The following is a 25,182-nucleotide window of genomic DNA, read 5'->3' as shown; positions in this document are numbered from 1 at the left end:
ATGCAAGCAGACACAGAACACACAGTGAATGGACACAGGGAGCAGACAAAGGGGTGGGGGGTGGGGGCGAAAGGGGAGAGAAATAAATAATAAATAAAAAATATATATAAGTAGGATTATTATTAAAGACTTTGCTGAGCTAGATCTTGTTATTAACATTAGTCCAAGTACTAATCCTATCTATATGCAAGTATATAAGTGTAGTTAATGGAAAAATATATATAGTTAGAAAAAGAACAGGACTAGACCCAAGGAGATTAGTTCCTGCTCTTCTCCCTCTCTCTTTATAATTGCCACCCTAACTTTATCCAATATCTTTTTTTAAAATTTGTTGAACTTTTAAAAAAATTTTAATTTGTAACTATTACCTAAGAGCTACCTTCTGAAACCCTCCTTGTTATGCAAATGTGGCCTCCCTCTAAGCAGATAAAGTCACTATCTCTACCCCTTCACACCGCCACCCAGGCTTGGGACATGACTCCTGGGGATGAGCCTCCCTGGCACTAAGTGATTAATACCACTCACCATCCTGTGATGCCCTGGGAAAAAGACCTTGATCAAAAGGAGGAAACATTAAATACAAAAGAATTTTTACGGCTAAGAGATTTCAAAGTGAGTTGGGAGCTCATTTCAGAGGTTACACTTAATGCATGTCTCAGGCATATCTTTCTAACTATCACAGTAAACAAAGCCTCAAACGGGTTCTCCCAAGTGCTCTAGAGACATCCAGGCACTATAGGCAAGGCACACAACCCCATGAAATCAACACCCTGTCAGTTGGCCTTTCCTTGGAATACAAGATAATCTGTTTTCCCAATGTAAAAGAGTTAGGCTCAATAATTTCCCATACATGATTCTTCTATGCCTTTTATTTGAACCTATAATTAGCACTATACTCATTAAATATATATCCCAAAGACTTAAATCTTTTGTGGCCAACACCTACTCTTCAGTTCATTGGACTTACCCAAGACAAGTAACAAAATGGTGATGAGGGACAATCCCTTTCTCAGAAAACAAAGAGTTCTACAACTGTAAGCAAAACAGTTCCTTCCATCTGCCCCATAAGATCTAAGTCCTCTCTCAATCTGAAGCAGAGTGGGCATCACCATCCCAAAATCCTCAAGATTGAGGAATGAACAAACATAAGGGGTGTTTTGCTTTGCCAAAGGGCTGTTGTTGCAAAGTACCAGAAATCTGTTGGCTTTTATAATGGTGATTTATTTGGGGTAAAGCTTATAGTCCAGATCCAGGCACCATCAGAGATGTTTTCTCACCAAAGTAAGCTAGTATTGGTCCCAGCATGTTGCCACATGGCGAAGCAAATTGGCTGATGATCCCTGCTGAGGTTTCAACCTTTTCCTCTGGACTCTCCATCTCCTCTTTTTTTTTTTTTAAGATTTATTATTATTATTTTTTTATTTTTATTTCTCTCCCCTTCCTCCCCAACCCCCTCTCTTCCCCCTCATTGTCTGCTCTCCATGTCCATTCGCTATATGTTCTGTGACCACTTCTATCCTCACCAGCAGCACTGGGAATCTGTGTTTTTTTTTGTTGCATCATCTTGCTGCATCAGTTCTCCGTGTGTGCAGCGCCATTCCTGGGCAGGCTGCACTTTATTTTGCGCTAGGCAGCTCTCCTTTCGTGGTGCACTTCTTGCGCGTGGGGCTCGCCTACGTGGGGGACACCCCTGCGTGGCAGGGCACTCCTTGCACACATCAGCACTGTGCATGGGCCATCTCCACACAGGTCAAGGAGGCCTGGGGTTTGAACCACGGACCTCCCATGTGGTAGGCGGATGCCCTATCCATTGGGCCAAGTCCACTTCCCTCCATCTCCTCTTGAGCTGTTCCATGGGCCCAACCTCTTGGGCCTTGGTACCTAAGCGATCCTATTGTACTTTCTCTTATTTGGCAGGATCAAACATGGTGGCTTCCTTTTCCTATCTCTTGAGTGAGTCTCTGTCTGTATTTGTTTATATCGACCCAGCAAGGGGATGGAGACTATTTGAGTCATGCCTCACTGAGTAGTCCAATGAAAAACCCTGTATCAGCCTTATCAAGTAATCAAAGGCCCCACAACTGAATTTAATGCAATTAAAAGGTATAATACCCACAGGAATAGATTAGTTTACAAACATTTTTAACATAAATTTTATTTATGCATATTAAAAAAAGCATAAATCCATCCAAAGTGTATTATCAGTGGTACTTGTTATAATCACATAGTTGTGCATTCATCATGTCAATCATTTTTAGAGCATTTTCATTATTCCTGTAATAATAATAATAAAAAAATCAAAACCAACAAACCAACCAGCCAAACAAAATTCATCATCTCTCTTACCTCTCAATCTCTCTACAATTCCCCTTCCATACATAGCTGCTTTTTGGGATTCATAAAATAATTTAAAACTGCCACAAGGAGGGAATGCTACCATGGACCACAGTAGACTTATTATTATTGTAGAAATGAACGAACTTATAAAATTGATATAAGGATAGTAGTTATCAGAAGTTCTGAGGAGAATGGAGGGGAAGAATAGGTGGAACACAGGGCATTTTTAGGGCATTGGAATTGTTTTGCATGATATTGCAATGGCAGATACAGGCCATTATACATTTTGTCAAAACCTATAAAACTGTAGAATGCAAAGTGTAAACCATAATATAAACTATGGATCTTGGTTAGTAACAGTGCTTCAATATGTATTCATCAATTGTAACAAATGTACCATACTCATGTACGATGTTAGTAATAACAAAAAATGTAGGAGGGGGAGTGCGTGGTATTTATGGGAAGCTTCTATACTTTCTCTGTAACCTTTCTATAATCTAAACCTTCTCTAAAAATAAAGTTTATTTTATGAAAAAAAAAATTTTGAAAAACATGCATTAATTTAAAATAACAATAATAAATCCATTATATGTTTTTTTAAAAAGAGTGGAAGCAGGGAGACAAATTAAGGAGCTATTTCAGTTATTCAGATGAGAGGTGATAGTGGTTTAAATTAAGTGGTATTATTAGAGATGAAGAAAAGTTAGATGGATTTGGGAAATGTTATAGAACTTGTTGATGCCTGACTGTTGAGGACAAAGGGAGAAAGGAATCAGCAATGACTCCTAGAATTTTGGATGGAGGAACAGGTTTGGAAGAGGATGGGATTAAAATTTCTCTGTGGTCATGTTAAGTTTGAGATGCCTGTTAGATATAAAAATCAAAATGGTAAGTGAGCAGCCAGATGGTTCCAGGGAGTTAGAGTTAGAATAGTTATTAGAGAGTTATTGGCATATAGATAGGATATCACTTCAGTTGCAGTAACAAAGAGACCATAAATAATATTTGGCTTAAGTAAGTTACATTTTCTTTCTTTCTCACTGGTTGGCTGTCTGGAGCTGGTGTGTCAACTCATAGTCATCAGAGACTTAGCCTCCACCTGTTTGTTGATGGCTACTCCAGTTCTTGCCATCAAGTCTACATATTAGCAAATGGAAAGGAGAGAAGAGGAAGATGCCCTTCCCTTTAAGTATATGACCTAAAAGTTATAAATATTCTCACATACCATCACAGTTTAATGACATGGTCATATCTAGGAGCAAGGGAAGCTAAGAAATATGTAGTCTTCAGCTGGGTGATCAGGTGCTCAGTTTCCATTACTAGTATAAAGAAAGAATATAGAGGATGAGTGGCACTCTATATTATAATGGTATTTATTTATTTTTAAATTTTTTAAAATTTATTTTTTATTTATCCCCCCCCCCATTGTCTGCTCTCTGTGTCCATTTGCTGCACATTCCTCTGTGTCCGCTTATATTCTTGTCAGCAGCACTGGGAATCTGTGTCTCTTTTTGTTGTGTCATCTTGCTACGTCAGCTCTTCGTGTGTGTGGCGCCACTCCTGGGCAGGCTGCACTTTTTTCACGCAGGGTGGCTCTCCTTATGGGTGTACTCCTTGTGCGTGGGGCTCCCCTACACGGTGGACACCCCTGCATGGCACGGCACTCCTTGCGCACCTCAGCACTGCGCATGGGCCAGCTCACCACATGGGTCAGGAGGCCCTGGGTTTGAACCCTGAACCTCCCATGTGGTAGGTGGTTGCTCTATCCATTGAGCCAAATCTGCTTCCCTATAGATGGTATTTAAAACCAAGAGACTAAATGAGGGAGAACATTTAATTAGGAAAATACTGGACTCCAGGACCAAGCTCTAGAGCCCTTCAACATTTAGAGTTGAAGAGGACAGAGCCAGAAAGGAATACTAAAAATGAACTGCCAGTGTGGTCAGAGAAAAGCTAGGAGAAGGTTATATTAAAGCCAAGAAAAGTAAGAGTTTCAAGGAGACGGTGTTGAATACCACTTGGTAAGTATGAACAGAGACTTGCACACTGGGTTAGGTAGCATGGTCTTTTGTCAAAAGCAGTCTCGGAGCTTTGCCACCACATCTTTAAAATGTATGTGCCCATCCTTTCTTTCCTTCTTTACAGTTGAGGGTAGCAGGGAGAGGGAAGAGTCCCTCCTGCATGTCCATTGCTTATCCTTCTCCCTGTTTTCTAGATACCTACCCCTCCTGCCTTCTCAGAGACCTCGTTCTACCAGTCATCCTTTCTCTTCCAAGTATTTCTAGCCTCATAATCATTTAAACATGCCTCAGCCATTTTATATCTTAAAAAACAAAACAATTCAAAACAACCCTGCCTTGACCACTCACTTTTCTCTAGCCACTACCCTTCTGTTTCTTTCCTCTTCTTAATTAAGCCTATTGTGAAACACACCATTTTCGGTGTATTTACTCTCTCACATTGTTCAGAAAATATCTGTCTTGTTATGGTGGAGGGAAAGTGACTGATGATACAGCCAACTGGTGACTGACTGACCAGCTGATTCAATGACTGGCTTAGCAGATGGAAGGCAGGGCAGGTTGGAAGAGAGTGGACTTAACAAATGATTAGAGGAGTAGTAAGGGGATGCTAAATTAATCCTCCTTATTTCAATAAGCAAACAAAAACTTGATTTATTCTCTTTGGTAATAAATAATAAAGGACCCCAGTGCCCTTTAGTGTTTGATCTATGAGAAATTTGCCAAGAGTGCTTTGAAAGGTATAAAGTAGAAAAAATGATGTCTCACTAATAGAAGATGACTTATATTTGCAGTCCCTTAGGTTTCAGGGCTAATTATGAGCATAACAAACTGCTCATTTCGTCATTCTTTGTATATTTCCATTTCCATTTCTAAATCATTGTAATGTGTTAATGAACTTACCTAGGGGAGAATGTTCTTCATGTCCGGGATGCTGATACCCAAGACAAAATATTGCAAGCGCTGCACCTTCAGTTTGGTAAACAGTATCCTTGGTGAGTATAAAAACCTTTTTTGTGTAATTTAAAAGGGAAACTGCTTCAGATACCATTTTAAAGCTATGATCACTGTTTAATTGTCTTAATAGAGCTCTCATTCTAAATGTCCAGGGCCCCCTAGCCACTGTAGCCACTGGTCAGACAGTGTTTGTTAATACCATTATCCCCTAAGACTCCACCAAGGGTTTCAATGTAGAATATTTTTTATTTTCCCAGTTAATTAATATAGCACTTCTGCTAAAAAATACTTCTTTAGCCTAATTTGAACTTCTGTAAGTATTAAAAAGTAATGTTAATTTATTTTCTTTAATTATAGTCTAGTTCAACATTTTACTTAATTCATACTGCCCTTTCTGTATTTGGATATCATTTTGAAATACCATATTTGAAATATCATATTGAAAATAATTTTGTTTTCCCGAGAATATAAAGTTAAAAACTAAAATAGTTTAAAAAAAATTGTTTCCATTGGCCCAAACTATGTTATATTCTGAAATTGGCTTAACAAAGCAATTCTTTCTTAATATCTTTCTGATGATATAGGCATTTTATTGATGGTATTTCAATAGTTGTATTTCAATCAACAATGGAATTAGGCATTGCATTGGTAATATGTGGATACTTAGTTTCTGCATTGCTAAAGAGATCTATTTGTTATTTTAAAAGGAAGAAGCATAATTTTTTTTAACTTTTTTTTCATTAAAGTATATCATTCATATATGAACATACATAAACAATAAGTGTGTAGTAAAAGTTGTGAACTTACAAAACAAACTTGTATAACATCATACAGGGTTCCCATACATCAACCCATCATGAACATGTTACATTGTTGTGAAGCATTTGTTACAAATTATGAAAGACTATTGTAAAAATCTTACTACTAACTATAGCCCGTATCTTACATTTGGTGTATTTTCCCCCCAACCGACCCTATTATTATTTTTTAAAACATATTTTTATTATGTAAATTGTGAACTTACAAAACAATTAGGGACCTGTGTAGAATTCCCATACAACACCCTTTCACCAACACACCACACTGTGGTGGAGCATTTGTTACAGATTATAAGGTATCAGACTGTTACCACAAACTATGGTCCATAACATACATTTGGCACACTTTTTCCATACTCTCCCATTATCAACACAGTACATCTTTGGTATAGATACATGAATATTACTGCTCTTAATCACAGTCCACAGGTCACACCAATTGTGTTTTTCCCATGCTTCTCCACATTCCCACCACCCTGCAATAGTGATACACATCTGCTCCAGCTAAAAGGACACTCTTGCATCTGTACCATCAACCACAATTCTCATCCACCTCTGGGTTCACTGTTACTCAGTTCCTAAATTATTATCTAGCTTTCTTTCAGTTGACATTTACATCCCTACACTACCCTTTCCAGCCACATTCCCATTTATAAATCAGCTGCTACTCACTGTATTGTGTTACCATCAACTCTATACTTTTCCACACTTTTAGAGTAAAGTTAATTAAAACTTCTACATACATTAAATATTAGTAGTCCTTCTCAACCCTCCTCTTAACTCCTAATAACCTATACTCTAGGTTTTAACTCTATACATTTATTCTTCAGATTTAATTCATATTAATGAGGCCATGTAATATTTGTCCTTTTGTTTCTGGCTTACTTAGCATAATGTCTTCAAGATTCATCCATGTTATCATATGTGTCCCAATTTCATTTCTTCTTACTACAGCATAGTATTCCATTGTATGTATATACCACATTTTGTTTATCATTCATTGGTAGATGGATACTTGAGCTGTTTTCATCGTTTGGCATTTGTGAATAATGCCACTATGAACATTGGTATGCAGATATACACATCACAGTTTTCAGTTCTGGATATATTCCTAGTAGAGAAATTGCTGGGTCATGTGGCAGTTCTGTGTTTAGCTTTCTAAGGAACCACCAAACTGTCTTCCACAAAGGCTGCACCATTTTACAATCCTAACAGTGAAGGAGTTTTTCTATTTCTCTACATCCTCTCCAATACTTATTGTTTTCTGTTTTTTTTAAATAATGGCCATTCTATGTGGTATAAGATGATATTTCACTGTCGTTTTGGTTTGCATTTCCATTATAGCTAGTATATAGAACATTTTTTCATGTGCTTTTTGGCCATTTTTATTTCCTCTTTGGAGAAATGTCTATTTAAATCTTTTGCCCATTTTTAAGTTAGATTGCTTGCTCTTTTCTTATTGCGTTGTATGATCTCTTTATATAGAATGGAAATCAAATCTTTAAGATATGTGGTTTCCAAATATTTTCTCCCATTGAGTGGGCTGTCTTTTCACCTCTTTTATTTATTTATTTATTTGTTTGTTTGTTTGTTTATTTATTTTTGCATGACAAAGAATCTTTACTTTTAAATGATTAACAGTACATTAAGCAATAACATATAATAAGTTTTGAATTCTATCTAGTAATTTTTATTAAAAGAAACTAAAAGCAGCTCAGTTATTCTAGTATTCATTGTTCAAACTTAGCCAGAAAGGACTACTTTAAGGTTGGCTGTTGCTTCACACACGTTACAAATGACTATTTACTACTTTTTCATAGATAAAGCCCCTGACCTTTAAGAAAGCCTTAGGGAAATAAAACATTTAACCCCTTTCTTTCTTTGAATGTCGTTTTTGGTACTAGATCTAAGAAAGAAAAAGTCAGTATTGCCACATATGTAGCTTGAGCTAAATGGCAAAGGAAATCAGACAACATATACCCATTAAATTTGTAAGAAACAGGAGGTAAAAAGATGAAATTCTTTGGATAAGCTCTAAGTCTATACAAAGAACCTAGGTTTGCTACTCTAAAAAGTGAAAGGACCTACTACATAATATACAGAAATAAGTTAATGCCTTTCCCCAAGAATGTAACTCTAGCTTTGCTAAAGCTTCACATTCCATGTGAAGGCATCTAAAATGCCCACCCATGGAACAGGCACTCCTTCTCCCCTATCCATTTATGCAGTAGTTTTCATGGATTTCTGGTCGGATGTCACAGACAAAGGCCAAGAGGTTATCCAGAACTTCATCCCTGTTCTGCTGGAAGTAGTTCTGGAGGATGGTCATCTTCTCCTGGGTCTCCTTCTCCACTGCAGTGCTATAGCTGCCGTGGGATCCCAGAGCTGCAGCTTCCTTGGCCTTGAACTCCTTCTCCCTCTGCAGGCGGTACTGTTCAATTTCAGCCTGAGCTTCTTTGGCCTGCTTCAGCCTCCGGTTCTTTCGCTTGCGAGCCTCAGACACCTTCTCGGCAGCGCGCTTCTCTGCCTGCAGGAGCTGCTGGATGCCCTGCGACTGAGAAGCCATGGCGGCAGGGCCCTTTTCACCTCTTGATGAAGTCCTTTGAATCACAAAAGTTTTTAAGTTTGAGGAGATCACATTTATCCATGTTTTCTTTTGTGGCTCATGCTTTCAGTGTACGGTTTAAGAATCCACTATCTACCACCAGGTCTTGAAGATGTTTTCCTACATTTCCTTCTAGGAGTTTTATGGTTTTTCTTTTATATTTAGGCCTTCGATCCATTTTGAGTTAATTTTTATATAAGGTGTGAGACAGGAGTCCTCTTTCTTTCTTTAGGCTATGGATATCTAGTTCTCACAGCACCATTTGTTGAATGGACTATTTTGCCTGAGCTGGGTAGGTTTGGTAGGCTTATCACAAAATCATTTGACCATATAGACATGAAGGTCTATTTCTGAACCATCAGTTTGGTTCCTTTGGTCTATGTGTCTGTCTTTATGCCAGTACCATGCTGTTTTTACCACTGTAGCTAGGTAATATGATTTCAAGTCCAGAAGTGAGAGTATTCCAACTTCACTTTTCCTGAATTTTTAAGATGTTCTGGCTATTTTGGGACCCCTTACCCTTCTAAATAAATTTGACAACTGTGTTTTCCAGTTGTTTAAAAAATGCTGGTGGAATTTTTATTGAGATTGCATTGAATTTGTATATCAGTTTAGGTAGAATTGACATCTTAATGATATTTAGTCTTCCAATCCATGAGCGTGGAATGTTCTTCCAATTATTTGGGTCTTTTTAAATTTCTTTTAACAATGCATTGCAGTTTTCTGAAAATAAATGATTTAAATCCTTATTTAAGTTTATTCCTAAATACTTGATTCTTTTAATCGCTATTGTAAATGGAATATTTTTCCTGACTTCCTCCTCAGATTTCACATTACTAGTGTATAGAAACACCTCTGATTTTTGCATATTGATCTTATATCCCGAGAGTTTACTGAAATCATTTATTAGTTCTAGCAACTTTGTTTTAGATTTTTCAGGACTTTCTAGATATAGGATCATATCATCTGCAAATAACAAAAGTTTTACATGTTCCTTACTGATTTGGATGCTTTTTATTTCTTTTTCTTGCCTGATTGTTCTAGGTATAACCTCTAGCACTATAATGAACAACAGTGGTGACAGTGGACATCCTTGTCTTGTTCCTGATCTCAGTGGGAAAGCTTTCAATCTTTCACCATTGAGTACTGTATTAGTCAGCCAAAGGGGTGCTGATGCAAAATACCAGAAATTGGTTGGTTTTTATAAAGGGTATTTATTTGGGGTAGTTGCTTACAGATACCAGGCCGTAAAACATAAATTATTTCCCTCACCAAAGTCTATTTTCACGTGTTGAAACAAGATGGCTGGCAACATCTGTGAGGTTTCAGGCTTCCTGGGTTCCTCTCTTCCAGGGTCTTGCTTCTTTCTGGGTTCAAGGTTCCTCTCTTCCCAGGGCTTGCTTCTTTCTGATCACAGGGTTCCTCTCTTCCTGGGGCTTGCTTCTCTTTCCTCTGTGAGCTTACTTTCCAGGGCTCCAGCTTAAGTCTTCAGCATCAAACTCTAACATCAAAAACCCTCAACTCTGTCCTTTGCCATGTCTTTTATCTGTGTCCTAATACGTGGCCCAATCAAGCCCTAATCATAACTTAATCATGCCCAGGTACAGACTAGATTACAGACATAATCCAATATCTAATTTTGGAATTCATAAGCATATCAAACTGCTACAAGAACAGTGTTACTGTCCTTTGCCATGTCTTTTATCTGTGTCCTAATACGTGGCCCAATCAAGCCCTAATCATAACTTAATCATGCCCAGGTACAGACTAGATTACAGACATAATCCAATATCTAATTTTGGAATTCATAAGCATATCAAACTGCTACAAGAACAGTGTTAACTGTGGGTTTTTCATATATGGCCATTATCATATTGAGAGTTTCCTTTGATTCCTATCTTTTACAGTTTTTTATCAAGAAAGGATGCTGTTTTTTTTGTAAAATGCTTTTTCTGAGTCAGTCAATATGATTATTGGTTTTTCTTCTTTGATTTATTAATGTGGTATGTTATGCTGATTGATTTTCTTGTGTTGAACCATCCTTGCATGCCTGGGATAAAACCTGCTTCATCAGGAGTTCTTAACCACAGGGGTCTTTAAACTTGAATTGAAACTCAAAAAATCATTATTCTTGTGGGGATGTGTTGGTGCAGGTGTGGTATATTTATTAAATAATACACAGTACAGTGTGGACTTAGTAAGGAATTCGTGGTTTTCTCCTGACTGGCAAAGGTGCCTGTGGAACAAAAAAGGTTAAGAACGCTTGCACTTGATCGTGATGAATAATTCTTTTAATGTGTTGCTGGATTTTGGTTAGCAGATATTTTGTTGAGGATTTTTTTTGCATCTGTATTCATTAGGGAAATGGGTCTGTAATTGTCTTTTCATTTTTCAAAAATTTTTGAGGTACTGGGGGCCAGGGATTAACCCCAGGACCTCATGAGGGAAGCTAGTGCTCAACCACAGAGCCACATCAGCTCCCTGAGTTTTTTTTTTTTTTTCATTTGTTTTGCTCGTTATTTGTTTTTGTTTCTTCAGGAGGTACTGGGAACCAAACTCATGACCTCCCATATGGGAGACTGGAGCTCAACCAAGTGAGTCACATCTGCTCCCCTGTAATTTTCTTTTTCTTTGGTAATATCTTTATCTGGTTTTATTATTGGGGTGATACTGGCTTCATAGAATGAGCTTGGTTCAGTTTTTTGGAAGAACTTGGGTAAGATTGGTATTGAATCTTCTTTAAATGCTTGTTAGAACTCACCTGTGAAACCATCTGGTCTTGGGCTTTTCATTTTGGGGAGTTGTTTGATGAACTGTTTCAACCTCTTTACTTGTGATTGGTTTGTTGAGGACTTCTCTTTCTTCTAGGGTCAGTGTAGATTGTTCATATGTTCCTAGGAATTTTTCCATTTCATCTGCATTGTCTAGTTTTCTTGCATATGGTTGTTCAAAGTCTGCTCTTATGATGTCTTTTATTTTTGTGGGGTCAGTAGTAATGTCCCCATTTTCATTTATTTGCATTTTCTCCCCTTTTTTCTTTGTTGGTCTAGCCAAGGGTTTGTCAGTTTTGTTAATCTTCTTGAAGAGCCAACTTTTGGTTTTGTTAATCCTCTCTTGTTTTTTTGTTTTCAATTTCATTTATTTCTGCTCTGATTTTTGTTATTTCATTCCTTCTACTTGCCTTGGGATTAGCTTTCTGTTCTTTTTCTAGTTTCTCCAGCTATATAGTTAGGTCACTAATTTAAGCTTTGGAGACTGACGCTACCTGCGTTGCCCCACAGACTGATGAAGCTTCTCCCACATTTCTTCTTTGCCAGGGGTAGGGACAGAGCCATAGCTGTGTGTAGTAATTCAAATAGTGCAGGCCAAGACCATCTGTCATTGTCTGGAGAGACTGATGAAGCTTCACACCCCTTCTTCCTCTGCCTGGAGTGGACATGGAGCTGCAGCAATCTATGTTGTGTGGATCCCAAATAACCGCAATTGCCCATGTAGACTGATGTAACACTGGCCCCCCCCCCTGCCCTCTGCCAGGGGTGGGGTTGGACCTTCTGGACTGCCCAACAATCTAATTTGTGTGGTCTGAATGCACCTGCGGTTGACCTGACAGGCTGAGGGAGTACTGTTCCTTCTGCCTTTTAGGGGGTGGGAATGGAACCACTGATGCCCAACACTTTAGTCCATGTAGGCTGAAAGTACCTACCTTTGCCCAGAGAGGCTAAGGAAACAGCAGCCCCCTCCTATCCTATTGGGTGGTGGGGTGGATCCACAGGTGATCAATAGTTCAGTCTCATAGGCCAAGAGTATCTGCCATTGTATGGATGGGCTGCGGGTACACCAGCCTCCTCCTATCCTATTAGGGTGGGAGGTAGATCCACAGGTGTACAACAGTCGAGTCCTTGTAGGCTGAAAGTGCCTGCCGTTGCCTGGAAAGGCTGAGGAAACACCAGACCCCTCATATCCTATTGGGGGATGATGGTAGATCCACAGGTACCCAACAGTTCTGTCCCTGTAGGCCAAAAGTTCCTGCCATTGCCTAGAGGGGCTGAGGAAACACCAGCCCCTCCTATCCTACTGGGGGATGGAGGTAGATCCACAGGTAGCTACCAGTCTAGCCTGTGCAGGCTGAAAGTGTCTGCTGTTGTTTGGAAAGGCTGAGGAAACACAGCTCCCCTCCTGTCTTACTTGGGGGCGGGGATGGAGCTATAAGTGTCCGACTATTCTGTCTGTGGAGCTGAAAGCACCTGCAGTGATCCAAAGAGGCTGAGGAAACACAGCTCCCCTCTTATCCTATTGGGAGTTGGGGATGGAGCTATGTGCCCAAGTATCTAGTCTGTGTGGGCTGAAAGCACCTGCTGTTTTCCAGAGAGGCTAAAGAAACACAAGCCTCCTCCTATTCTTTGGGGTTGGAGGGGTGGAGATGGAATCAAAAGCTCCCAACAAATCAGTTTGTGTAGGCTGAAAGTGCCTGCATTTGCCCAGAGAGGCTGAGGAAACACAGCTCCTCTCCTATCCTATTGTGGTGCATGGATGGAGCCCCTGGTGTCCAACTATTCAGTCTATGTTGGTTGAATGTGCCTGCAGTTACCCAGAGAGGCTGGTGCAGGTCCCACCAGCTTTCTTCTTGCCAGAGGTGGTGAAACTAGGTAAGTGTGGTATTCCTCTAGGTTCTTGGCTATGTTGCATAAAAGAATTTAGGAACATGCCAGTTTAGTTAGGCTAGTAAAAAGAATTCATTGATAAATGGGGGAAAAGAACAGAGTTTGCTGAAAAATGGGAGAAAAGGAAGGAAATACACCGAGGTTTGATGTGTGCTCCTCTAGGCAGAGAGAGCGATTTGACTTGTATGGTTACCTTTATTAAAGTATTCATTACTGTCCCCTTGCTGATGCTAAGGGGAGGGGCCCCAGTGGTTATTGGTTAGCCCACCAATGGTGGGGGCCAATGGTGAGACCTTTTGTGTGGGGTTTCCGGGACCAATGGGGAAGCCTGTTTGAAATTATCTGGGGCCTCTCCTTAGCCCTGGAAAGAGTCCCAATTGCGATCTCAAGGTCAGTGTCTCAGCAGGGTCTTGCAGCTGTTGTTGTCTGTTGGCCATGATGTGGCTAGTCTTCTTATTTCCCTGTACTAACTTGCTCAGTGGGACTCAAGCCTAGGCTAGGGCTGCAGTAAGATCTGGACAGAAATGAAGTTGGTCCCTACTGTCACTGTGATTTTTAATCAGCCCTTCTTCTCCTCATGCTGGGGGTGGAGTTAAAATGGTGGCTACTGGCCTCTTTCTGACTTGGACAGGTTCAAACTTTAGCTGTTCTTACGGTTATACTTTAGCCAACCAAATCTACTAATCAATAGTGGAAGTCAGTGGCCAACCCTCTCTTCCTCCCCTGTTTTTGGGGAAAGGAGTATCCAGCTCCAGCCACAGAGTAGTTCCTGGGGTGGCTTGCACAACCAGAATAGGATGAACACCAGCCTCCATGGCGTGGCCTGCAGTTTCCTGGAGAGACTGGTGCAGGTCTCCCCAGCTTCCTCCCTGCTGGAGGTTGGGCTGGGGCTTAGGCTAGAGTTGCAATCTGATCTGGGTGGAAAGATGCTGATCCCTACCTTCACTGTGATTTTCAGTCATCCCTGCTTCTCCTCCTACCAGGGGAGGAGTTAAAATGGCAACTACTGCCTCTTTTCTGACTTGGACAGTTTCAAACTTTAGCTGATATTAGGGTTGTACTTTAGCCAGGGCAACATACTAATCAGTAGCTAAAGTTGGTGTCCAACCATCTCTTCCTCCCTTGATTTTGGGAAATGGAGCTTCCACCTCCAGCGATGGAATAGCTCCCAAGGTGGCTTGCACTGCCAGTGGAGTATGGACACCTACTTTTGCAGCATGGAGTGCTCTACTCCAAGCACAACTATTTTTCACTTTAAGTCTCAGATTCTGTTAATACCATGCTCTCAGCATAATTTAGCATGTGTGGGAGCAATATTTAATTTAAATGACTTTTTGTATATTGCAGTTCCAAGATATATGGGGATGGGAATGCTGTTCCCAGGATTTTGAAGTTTCTCAAATCTATTGATCTTCAAGAGCCACTACAAAAGAAATTCTGCTTCCCCCCTGTGAAGGAGAATATCTCTCAAGATATTGACCATATTCTTGAAACTTTAAGTGCCTTGGCCGTTGATCTGGGTGGGACAAACCTCCGAGTTGCAATAGTCAGCATGAAGGTAAATAACTCCTAAGCACTTAACTTTATATCTCATGGAGTAGTTGATTTAAAAACAAAACAAACAAACAAAAAGGATGCTTGGAAGGTAGACCTAGAAACATACACAAGAACTTGTAATCATTTGCCCATAGTATTGATTTGGAGATCCTTTGCAATGTTTGTCTCACCACTTTATTAAGACTTTTTCAATGAATCCAAGGTAATGTTGCCTCAAGATCTGAGTTGACTAGAGATTCCCTTAGGCATCAGAGATGGCTTTTGTCACTCAGGAGACCTGTACTCCTATACTATATATATATATCAGCTTGGATCATGGAGTATGCTGATGAGTTGAAGGTGTCTGTATATGGTAAAGGGAACTGCATCTCCTTTAGAACCTAGTAAGTTGAATTGGTTCTCCATTTTGCATTTTTGCAATTCTGCTCTTTACTGAGGAGAGCACACCTTATCTTTTAACCATACTATCACCACAGGTTGACAGAGGTTGAGAACCTTCATAAAAATAACAAATTATTCATGCTAAAATGATCTCTGATGATGTAATGAGGAAGAATAAACATATCAGAAAATTATATAAAATATTGTAGAAATATTTTGAATATAAAGTTTTAGAAATCTGTTACTGTAATACCATCAGGTCAAATAAGGGAAAACAAAACAAAATGGATTTTCTCAGGAGAAATAAAAAGGTCTTCCTTTAAAAAAATATTAATAGAAAAATATTTTCTTAACATAAAGATGATCTATTCCATATCAATGGCCAGCATCCTTTGTAAGATGAAATTCTAGAGGCATTTCTATTAAGAAAATCAAGAAGAAAAGGACATTTTCTGAAACATTATTTAACATAATTCTGGAAGTTATGAAGGGAATAAAGCAAGGAACAGAAAAAATGGAAATTTGGGACAGGGAAAAATAAAAATATTTTATATAGACAAGATGAATGAATAAAAAAACTTGTAGATTAATAAAACAATTGAGTATAATGGCTGGATATAATGATAAATATGTAAATATTCTATTTATCTGAAATTATAGACAAATATTTGTTTTCCTCTAGGTGAGGAGAAACCCTGACCTGACCACATGTTAGCATTACCTGGAAGCTTAAAAAAATATAAAAACAGGTACTTGGATCCTACCCCAGATTAATTAAATCTGAATCTCTGGGTGGGCCAGGCATCAATATTTGTTAAAGGTTGCCCAGATGATTCTGATGCCCAGTGAAGGTTGAAAAGCACTATTTTAAATGACAATCATTAGTGATATTTTTAACCCTTGTATTTGATAAATAAAAATCCATTAGTAACCAAGAATGTAATGGAAAAGGAGATCCTATTTAGAATAACAACAACGGAAACTCCTAAGAATGATCTAAATCAGAAAACTGTGTGATCTAAATAAGAAAATTCTAAAACTTTACTGTAAAACATAAAGCCTTAAAAAATACCCTCGAGGGAATAACTGAATATTTTAAAAATGGCAGCACTTTCCAAATTAATTTTAATTTCATTTTAATGTGATTTTCTAAGATTTAAATAACTGTTCTTCTAAGCTAGTGGGATTTTTAAAAAAATTAACATTCTGAAATTTACATAATATACATGAGAGAAAAGCAAAGAAAAAAATTATTAACAAGATAGAAGGACTATCACTGGTATTAAAACATATTACAAAGTAGAATTTGTGGTACTTCTGCCAGCCAGCATGGAAAATAGCTGAATAAATAGGGTATCCATACCATTACTGGCTTCAGTTACCAGAGCTGTTTAAAGCTCAACTACCTAGGATATCTATTTAGTTGCCTGTGTACGTCAGCAAGAAAAGTTTGTCAACTTGAATGAATAAAATATGACCTTTGAATGAACTAGATTCAGATTAACCAACATCTCCTTTATGCATAAGAGAGGGAGCCATTGGTTGGCTCTGGAGTTGCCATTGCTTCAACAGCCATATGCCAAGATGGCTTCTCAGGAAACTACTTAGGCTTATCCTGGGGCCAGCTAAAGGCCGACAGTGGCTTCCTCCCTATGCAGTTATCTAAATCTGCAGTACTGTCCCATAACAATTTGTCTGATGTATCATGAAAAAGTCTAGAGATTCATGGTATGCTCTTTAGCTAAGATCAGTGAGAAGGATTTTGTTGTTTTTCCTCTTTTAGGGTGAAATAGTTAAAAAGTATACACAGTTCAATCCTAAAACCTATGAAGAGAGGATTAATATAATTCTACAGATGTGCGTGGAAGCTGCAGCAGAAGCTGTAAAATTGAACTGCAGAATTTTGGGAGTAGGTGAGTTTATGAATTATAGGTCTAAGAAATTTCGTTTTAATATACAAAGTTTACTATGTTCTGTTTCAGGACTGAACATCAAGTCAGTGTAAGCCTTATGTATACATGGTGCCAGGTCCTTTCTGTGGGCCTTAAGCATGGGGACTACCCAGAAGTGTTATAGAGAAAGCACTGGTGGTACTATAAACCTTTGGGGACTTACTGCCTTAGATCAGAACTGCTTCAAATTTCCTTGCCTCCTTGGGTAATGTTTGTCTTAGGTGATCTTTGGTAAATTAGTGTTCTGAACCAAGAAAACTGGCACACTCTCCTAAGATTGCTAATCAGAAATATTTTGTGTTTGTGGTTGAGCTCAGGCATTTCTACAGGTGGCCGTGTAAATCCTCGGGAAGGAATTGTGCTACATTCTACCAAACTGATCCAAGAATGGAATTCTGTGGACCTCAGGACTCCCCTGTCTGACACCTTGCATCTCCCAGTGTGGGTAGACAATGATGGCAACTGTGCTGCCCTAGCAGAAAGGAAATTTGGCCAAGGAAAGGGATTGGAAAACTTTGTGACATTCATAACAGGCACAGGTAAGAGAATAAGAAAGAAGGTTGCTTTAGGATTTAGAAAGGTAGAATAGTCAGCCTTCTGATTTCTTGCTGACAAAAACACTGAAGTTTATCCATCTTTTAGGGCAACGTAGCATAGTGGTTAAAAGCCTAGACTTTGAAGAAAGTTGAACTTGAGTATAAATCCTAGCTCTGCTACTTAACTAGTTCCATGACTTTGGGAGTAGTACTCATCCTCAGTTCCCTCATCTGTAAAATGGGGGTTACAATAATACTCTTAATATTGTAGGAAAATCAGTGTTCACTAATAATGGTAATAGGTACTATTACCTATTGAGTTGTTAAGGTTAAGGTAAAGAGCTCTTTTCTCAGTATTTTACATACATTTAATTTAATCCTCATTCTCTTAAAGTAGGTTTAAATTTTTTTTAATTAAAAAAATTCACCATTTTAACCATATAAAAATGCACAATACAGTGGTTTTTCGTTTATTCACAATGTTGTGCCACCATCACTGCTATGAATTCCAGAACATTTTCATCGTCCCCCAAAAAACCCTATTAAGTTAATTCCCATTCCTCCCCGCCTCCCCCTTCCCCCACCAGAGCTCCTGGCGACCTCTAATTATTTTCTGTCTCAATGAGTTTGCCTATTCTGGACATTTCATATAAATGGAATAATACAATATGTCATGTGGCCTTTTCTGTCTGGCTTCTGTTACTTTGCACAATGTTTTCAAGGTTGATTTCTGTTATAGCATCTATCAGTACTTCATTCCTTTTTGTCTGAATAATATTCCATTGTATGGATATAGCGCATTTTCTTTGTCCATTCTTTAGTTGATGGACATGGGTAGCTTTTACTTTTTGCTTTATGAATAATGCTGTTTGAACATTTGTGTACAAATTTTGGTACAGAGATATGTTTTCATTTCCTTTGGGTATATACAGTGGAGTCGAGTTGCTAGATCATATGGTAACTCTATGTGTCTATTTGCTGCGTCTTCTTTCTTTGTCCGCTTCCGTTGTCGTCAGCGGCACAGGAAGTGTGGGCGCGCCATTCCTGGGCAGGCTGCACTTTCTTTTGCGCTGGGCGGCTGTCCTTACGGGGCGCACTCCTTGCGCGTGGGGCTCCCCTACGCGGGGGACACCCCTGTGTGGCGTGGCACTCCTTGCGCGCATCAGCACTGCGCATGGGCCAGCTCCACACGGGTCAAGGAGGCCCGGGGTTCGAACCGCGGACCTCCCATGTGGTAGACGGACGCCCTAACCACTGGGTCAAGTCCGTTTCCCATTTTTTTTTCTTTTCTTAAAAGATTTATTTATTTATTTATTTCTCTTCCCATCCGCCTCCCACCCTGGTTGTCTGTTCTCTGTGTCTATTTTGCTGCATCTTCTTTGTCTTCTTCTGTTGTCAGCGGCACAGGAATCTGTGTTTCTTTTTGTTTCGTCATCTTGTTGCGTCAGCTCTCCGTGTGTGCGGTGCCATTCCTGGGCAGGCTGCACTTTCTTTTGCGCTGGGCGGCTCTCTTTACAGGGCGCACTCCTTGCGCATGGGGCTCCCCCTGCGTGGCACAGTACTCCTTGCACGCATCAGCACTGTGCATGGGCCAGCTCCACACGGGTCAAGGAGGCCCGGGTTTGAACTGGGGACCTCCCATGGGTAGATGGACGCCCTAACCACTTGGCCAAGTCTGCTGCCCTAGGGTTTTCTATATATAAGATCATGTCATCTGTGAATAGAGGTAGCTTTACTTCTTCCTTTATAAACTGGATATCTTTTATTTGACCTGGCTAGAATTTCCAGTATTGTTTTGAATAGAAGTATATTGCAGACATCCTTGTATTGTTTCTGATCTTAAAGGAAAACTTTTAGTCTTATACCATAAAGGTATTTGTGGGTGTTTTGTAGATGCCTTTCATCAGGTTGAGGAAGTTCTCTTTAATTCCTACTTTGTTGAGTATTTTTTAACATGAAAAGCTATTGGGTTTTGTTAATGCTTTTTCTGCATCAACTGAGATGATCATGTGATTTTCACTTTCATTTTGTCAACATGGTATATCACCTTTATTGATTGTTTTAATATTTAAACCAGCCTTGCATTCCTGGAGTTTTCTGGGATAATCCTTTTAATATGCTCCTGGGTTTAGTTTGCTAGTATTTTGTTGTATATTTTTACATCCATATTCACAAGGGACATTGATCTATATTTTTCTTTATTTGTTATACTTTTGTAATAAGACTTTGATATCAGGGTAATCCTGGCCTCAACAAGTGAGGAATTGTTTCCTACTCTTTCATTTTCTGGAAGAATGAGAAACGTTAATGTTAATTCCTTAAACATTTGGTAGAATTCACCAGTGAAGATATCTGGTACTGTGCTTTTCTTTACTGGGAGATTTTTATTACTGATTCTATCTATTTAGTTGTTTTAAGTATATTTTCAGATTTTCTGTTTCATCTTGAGTCAGTTTTGGTAGTGTGTTTCTAGGAATTTGTCCAGTTCATCTAATTATCTAGTTCATTGGTATATAAGTGTTCACAGTATTCTCATAGAAACCTTTTTATTTCTGTAAAGCTTAATGACCCCACTTTCATTCCTGACTTTTGTTAATTTGAATTTTATCTTTTTTTCTTTTGGTCAGTCTAGCTAAAGCTTTCTTAAATTTGTTCACCTTCTCAAAGAACCAACTTCAATTTTGTTGGTTCTCACTATTGTTTTTCTATTCACTATTTCATTTAACACCAATCTAAAATTTGTTTTTTTCCTTCTGCTTGCTTTGTGTTTACTTTTCTCATTTTTTTTCCTAATTTATTAAGTTGAAGATCAGGTTATTGGTTTCCTATCTTTTTTCTTTTATAATGAAGACATTTACAGCTCTAAATTTCCCACTGAGCACTGTTTTTGCTGCATCCTATAGGTTTTGGTATGTTGGGTCTTCATTTTCATTCATGTTAAAGGATTTTCTAATTTCTCTTGTGATTTCTTCTTTGACCCATTGACTATTTAAGTGTGTGTTACCCCTACCTACTGACTGGTTGTTGAGGATGCAGAGAAGAGTGGAATTATTTCCTGCCCAGGAAAAGAGGGGGCTGCCAACAAAGGTTGGAGAACTGTCTCTAAGAAAGTTTGATTTGTGAGGCTCTTAGCCTCCAGACAGGATCCTTGCACACATTGATCCAATCCATGTTGCAGTGAACACATTCTGACCAGGCTTTGAATTGAGAAGGCTGCCCAAAGGTACCATCTGCTGGTCAACTGAGAAGTGCATGTTAGGGAATTAAAAGTAAATAAGGGGAGTGGATGTGCCTCAAGCAGTTGAATGGCTGCTTCCCACATGGGAGGGCTTTGGTTCAGTCCCTGGTGCCCTCCAGGAAAACAAACAAACAAAAATGAACAAGCAAACAAAAGAACCAACTCAGGGGAGCTGAAGTGGCTCAGTGGTTAAGCACTAACTTCCCATGTACAAGGTCTGGGATTCAATACCAGGCCCTAGTACCTAAAAATAAATAAATAAATAAGAGAGTTTTTTTCCAGCCTTTTCAGCCTTCCTCCCCAGGGCCCTTTGAAGAAGGTCTGTAACCCGTTACTGGATTCAGGGCCCATTTTGAGCAACTAATAGGAAAAATCATAAAGACCTAGAACAGGTTGAACCAAGAATCAAAGCTTGGCAAAAACACAGATGCCCTCCACTAAATCCCTACAAAAGAGAGACAAATTGAGCATCAGAATAAACTCACCATCATAATCAGTTGCCTAGACATCAATAAAAAATTACAAGACTTACTAAGAAAATGAAAGAAATGGCCCAAGCAAAGGAATATATCAAAGCCCCAGATGAGACACAAGATTTGAGACAACTTATCGATGAGATTTATCCAAATTTCCAAAGTCAAATTAATGGGTTGAAAGACAATATGGCTAAGGAGTAAAGGACATCAGGAAGACACTGAGTGAGCACAAAGAAGAATTTGAAAACCTGAATAGAAAAGCAACAGAGCTCATGGGAATGAAAAACATGGTAGGTGAGATCAGAAACACATTAGAGGCATACAACAGCAGAATCAAAATGATAGAAGAAAGAATAAGTGATACAGAAGATAGAACAGCTGAAATTAGAGAAAAGAATGGAAAAAATTGAGCAGGGTCTCAGGGAATTGAATGGTAACTCAAAGTACAACCATGTATGTGTCATGGGAGTTCCAGAACAAGAACAGAAGGGAGAAGAGTGTTTGAGGAAATAATGGCTAAAAATTTCCCAACTCTCATAAAAGAAAGAGGCTACATGTCCAAGAAGCACTGCATACCCCAATCAAAATAAATCCAAGTAGACCTACTCCAAGATACATACTACTCAGAATGTCAAACATGAAAGATAAAGAGAAAATTCTGAAAGCAGCAAGGAAAAAGCAAAACATTTCATACAAGGGATGCGCAGTAAGACTTAGTGCGGATTTCTCATCAGGAACAATGGAGGCAAGAAGACAGTGGTATGACATAATTAGGATACTGAAAGAGAAAAATTGCCAGTCGAGAATTCTTTATCCAGCAAAATTATCCTTCAAATATGAAGGTGAGTTTAAAATATTCACAAATAAAGAGAAACTAAGAGAGTTAGTACAAAAGAATCTGCCTTTACAGGAAGTATTAAAGGGAGTCTTACAGCCTAAAAGAAAAAGACAGGAAAAGAGAGGATTGGAGGAGAGTGTAGAAGGCAAGAATGGCAGAAAGAATAGCCAAAAGAGTAAAAAAGACAGACAAAAATAAGATATGACATGAAAACCAAAGAATAAAATGGTGGAATTTAATAATGTGTTTACAATAATATTGTTGAATATGATTAAACTCTCCAATCAAAAGATACAGGCTGACAGAATGAATTAAAAATTATGAACCATCCATATGCTGCCTACAAGAGGCCCACCTTAGACCCAAGGATACAAACCAACTGAAAATGAAAAGTTGGAAAAAGGTACTCCATGAAAACACTAACTAAAAAAAGAGCAGGGATAACTATACTAATATCGGACAAAAAAGACTTCAAATGCAAAAAAGTTTTAAGAGATACAGAAGCCATTATATATTAATAAAAGGGACAATCCACTAGGAAGAGATAACAGCATAAATGTCTATGCACTTAACCAGGGTACCCCTAAACAAAATACATGAAGCAAACTTGGGCAAAATTGAAGGGAGAAATAGACATCTCTACAACAATATATGTAGATTTCAACATACCACTTACATCATTAGATAGAACAACTAGACAGAAGATCAACAAGGAAACAGAACTTGACCAATATGATAAATGAGCTAACCCTAACAGATATATATAGCACGTTGCATCCCAAGTCAGCAAGTTATACATTCTTCTCAAGTGCTCATGGATCTTTCTCCAGGACAGACCACAAGGCAGGTCTCAATAAATATAAGAAGATTGAAATTATACAAAGCACCTTTTCAGATCATAATGGAATGAAACTGCTTATCAATAATAGACAAAAAATGGGAAAATTCACAAACATGTAGAGGCTAAACAACACACTCCTAAAGAATTAGTGGGTCAAAGAAGAAATTGTAAGTGAAATTAATAAATATATTGAGACAAATGAAAATGAGAACAGAACTTATGAGATACAGCAAAGGCAGTGCTGAGAGGGAAATTTATAGCCCTAAACTCCTTTATTAAAAAAGAAGAAAGAGCTAAAATTGAAGACCTAACCTGAACAACTAGAGAAATTAGAAAAAGAATGGCAAATCATTCCCAAAGCAAGCAGAAGGAAAGAAATAATAAAGATTATAGCAGAAATAAATGAAATTGAGAACAACAGCAAAAATAGAGAAAATTTCCCCTTTAACCACATTCAAATATATAATTCAGTGATGTATTTTACATTCACAATATTGTGCTACTATCACCACCATTCATTACCAAAACTATTCCATCACCCCAAACAAAATCTATAACAAATAATCATTAACTTCCCATTCCCTACCTTTACTTCAGCCCCTAACAACCTGTATCATAGTTTCTGACTATGAATTTGCTTATTGTAATTGTTTCATATTCGTGAGATCATATAGTATTTGTCTTTTTTGTAACTGGCTTCTTTCAACATGATGTCTTCAAGTTCTATCCATGTTGCAGCATACATCATGACTTCATTCCTCTTTATGGCTGAATAATATTCAGTTGTATGTTTATACTACTTTGATTATCCATCCATCTATTGGTACACACTTGGGTTGCTTCCATCTTTTTGGCAATTGTGAATGATGCTGCTATGAACGTTGGTGTGCAAATACCTGTTCGTGTCCGTGCTTTCACTTCTTTTGGGTGTATTTATACTCTATAAAATCCCACTGTTATAGAAGGGGGATTGCCAGGGTATGTGGTAATTCTATACTTAACTTTCTGAGGAACTGCCAAACCGTTTGCCACAGCAGCTGTACCATTTTATATTCCTATAAACAGTGAATGAGTTTTTCTATATCTCTATATCCTCTCCAACCCTTATTTTGCATTTTTTAATAGTAGCTATTCTTTTGGGTGTGAAATGGTATTTCATTGTGGTTTTGATTCGCATTTCCCTGTTAGCTAATGATACTGAGCATCTCTTCATGTGATTTTTGGTCATCTACATATCTTCTTAGGAAAAACGTCCCTTGAAGTCTTTTGCCCATATCTTAATTGGGTTGTTTTGTCTTTCTGTTGCTGAGCTGAAAGATTTCTTTTTATATCCTGGATATTAAGCCCTTAATGGATATGTGCTGTTTTAGTTTCCTTTGGTTGCTCAAGCATATACCATGGAATGGATCAGCTTAAACAATAGGAACTTATTAGCTCATGGGTTTGAGGAGAAAAGAAGGTCCAAATTAAGGCATTATGAAGGCCATGCTTTCTTCCTGAAGACTGACCTGGGGATGGCTGCCACCAATCCTTGGTCCTTGGCTCCTCTGTCACATGGCATTGTACATGGTGGCCTCTCTTTGTCTCTCTTTTCCCTTCCAGGTTCCATTGAATTTCAGCTTTTGGCTTTTCCTTGTAGCTTTCTTTCTCTTTTTGTCTGAGTTTCATTCTGCCTATAAGGACTCCAGTAAAAGGATTAAGATCCATCTTGGGCCACACCTTAAGTGAAGTAAGCTCATGGAAAAATCCTACTTACAATGGGTTCACACCTCTGGAATGGATTAAGTTTAGGAACATGTTTTTCTTAAGAACATTACCACTCCAAACCATTATATGTGTTTTCTAAATATTTTCTACAATTCTATAGGTAGTCTTTTTACTTTCCTGATTGTTTTAGTTCCTAGGGTGCTTTTACCAAATTACTATGAAGTAGTTCAGCTTAAATAATGGGAATTTATTTGCTTCTG

At 38.5% G+C, this 25,182-nt stretch overlaps 1 protein-coding gene and 1 pseudogene across 7 annotated transcripts in view; one reads left to right on the top strand and one right to left on the bottom strand.

Annotated features, from left to right (window-relative positions):
• The window catches only part of GNE (glucosamine (UDP-N-acetyl)-2-epimerase/N-acetylmannosamine kinase), a 77,208-nt gene that overhangs the window by 35,215 nt on the left and 16,811 nt on the right, over positions 1–25,182 (top strand). For all 7 annotated transcript variants that reach the window (XM_004457280.5, XM_071216860.1, XM_071216856.1 and 4 more), the window contains 4 exons: positions 5,263–5,350; positions 14,744–14,954; positions 17,118–17,247; positions 17,604–17,825. In XM_004457280.5, the coding sequence (XP_004457337.2) occupies positions 5,263–5,350; positions 14,744–14,954; positions 17,118–17,247; positions 17,604–17,825 (651 nt within the window). The remainder of the gene's footprint in view (positions 1–5,262; positions 5,351–14,743; positions 14,955–17,117; positions 17,248–17,603; positions 17,826–25,182) is intronic.
• Positions 7,805–11,514, bottom strand: LOC131279475 (V-type proton ATPase subunit G 1 pseudogene; annotated as a pseudogene).

Source organism: Dasypus novemcinctus, chromosome 8 (assembly GCF_030445035.2).
Source record: "Dasypus novemcinctus isolate mDasNov1 chromosome 8, mDasNov1.1.hap2, whole genome shotgun sequence".
Classification (NCBI taxonomy): Eukaryota; Metazoa; Chordata; class Mammalia; order Cingulata; family Dasypodidae; genus Dasypus; species Dasypus novemcinctus.
The sequence above is the reverse complement of the archived record's forward strand: the minus strand, read 5'-3'. Positions and strand labels throughout refer to the sequence as shown.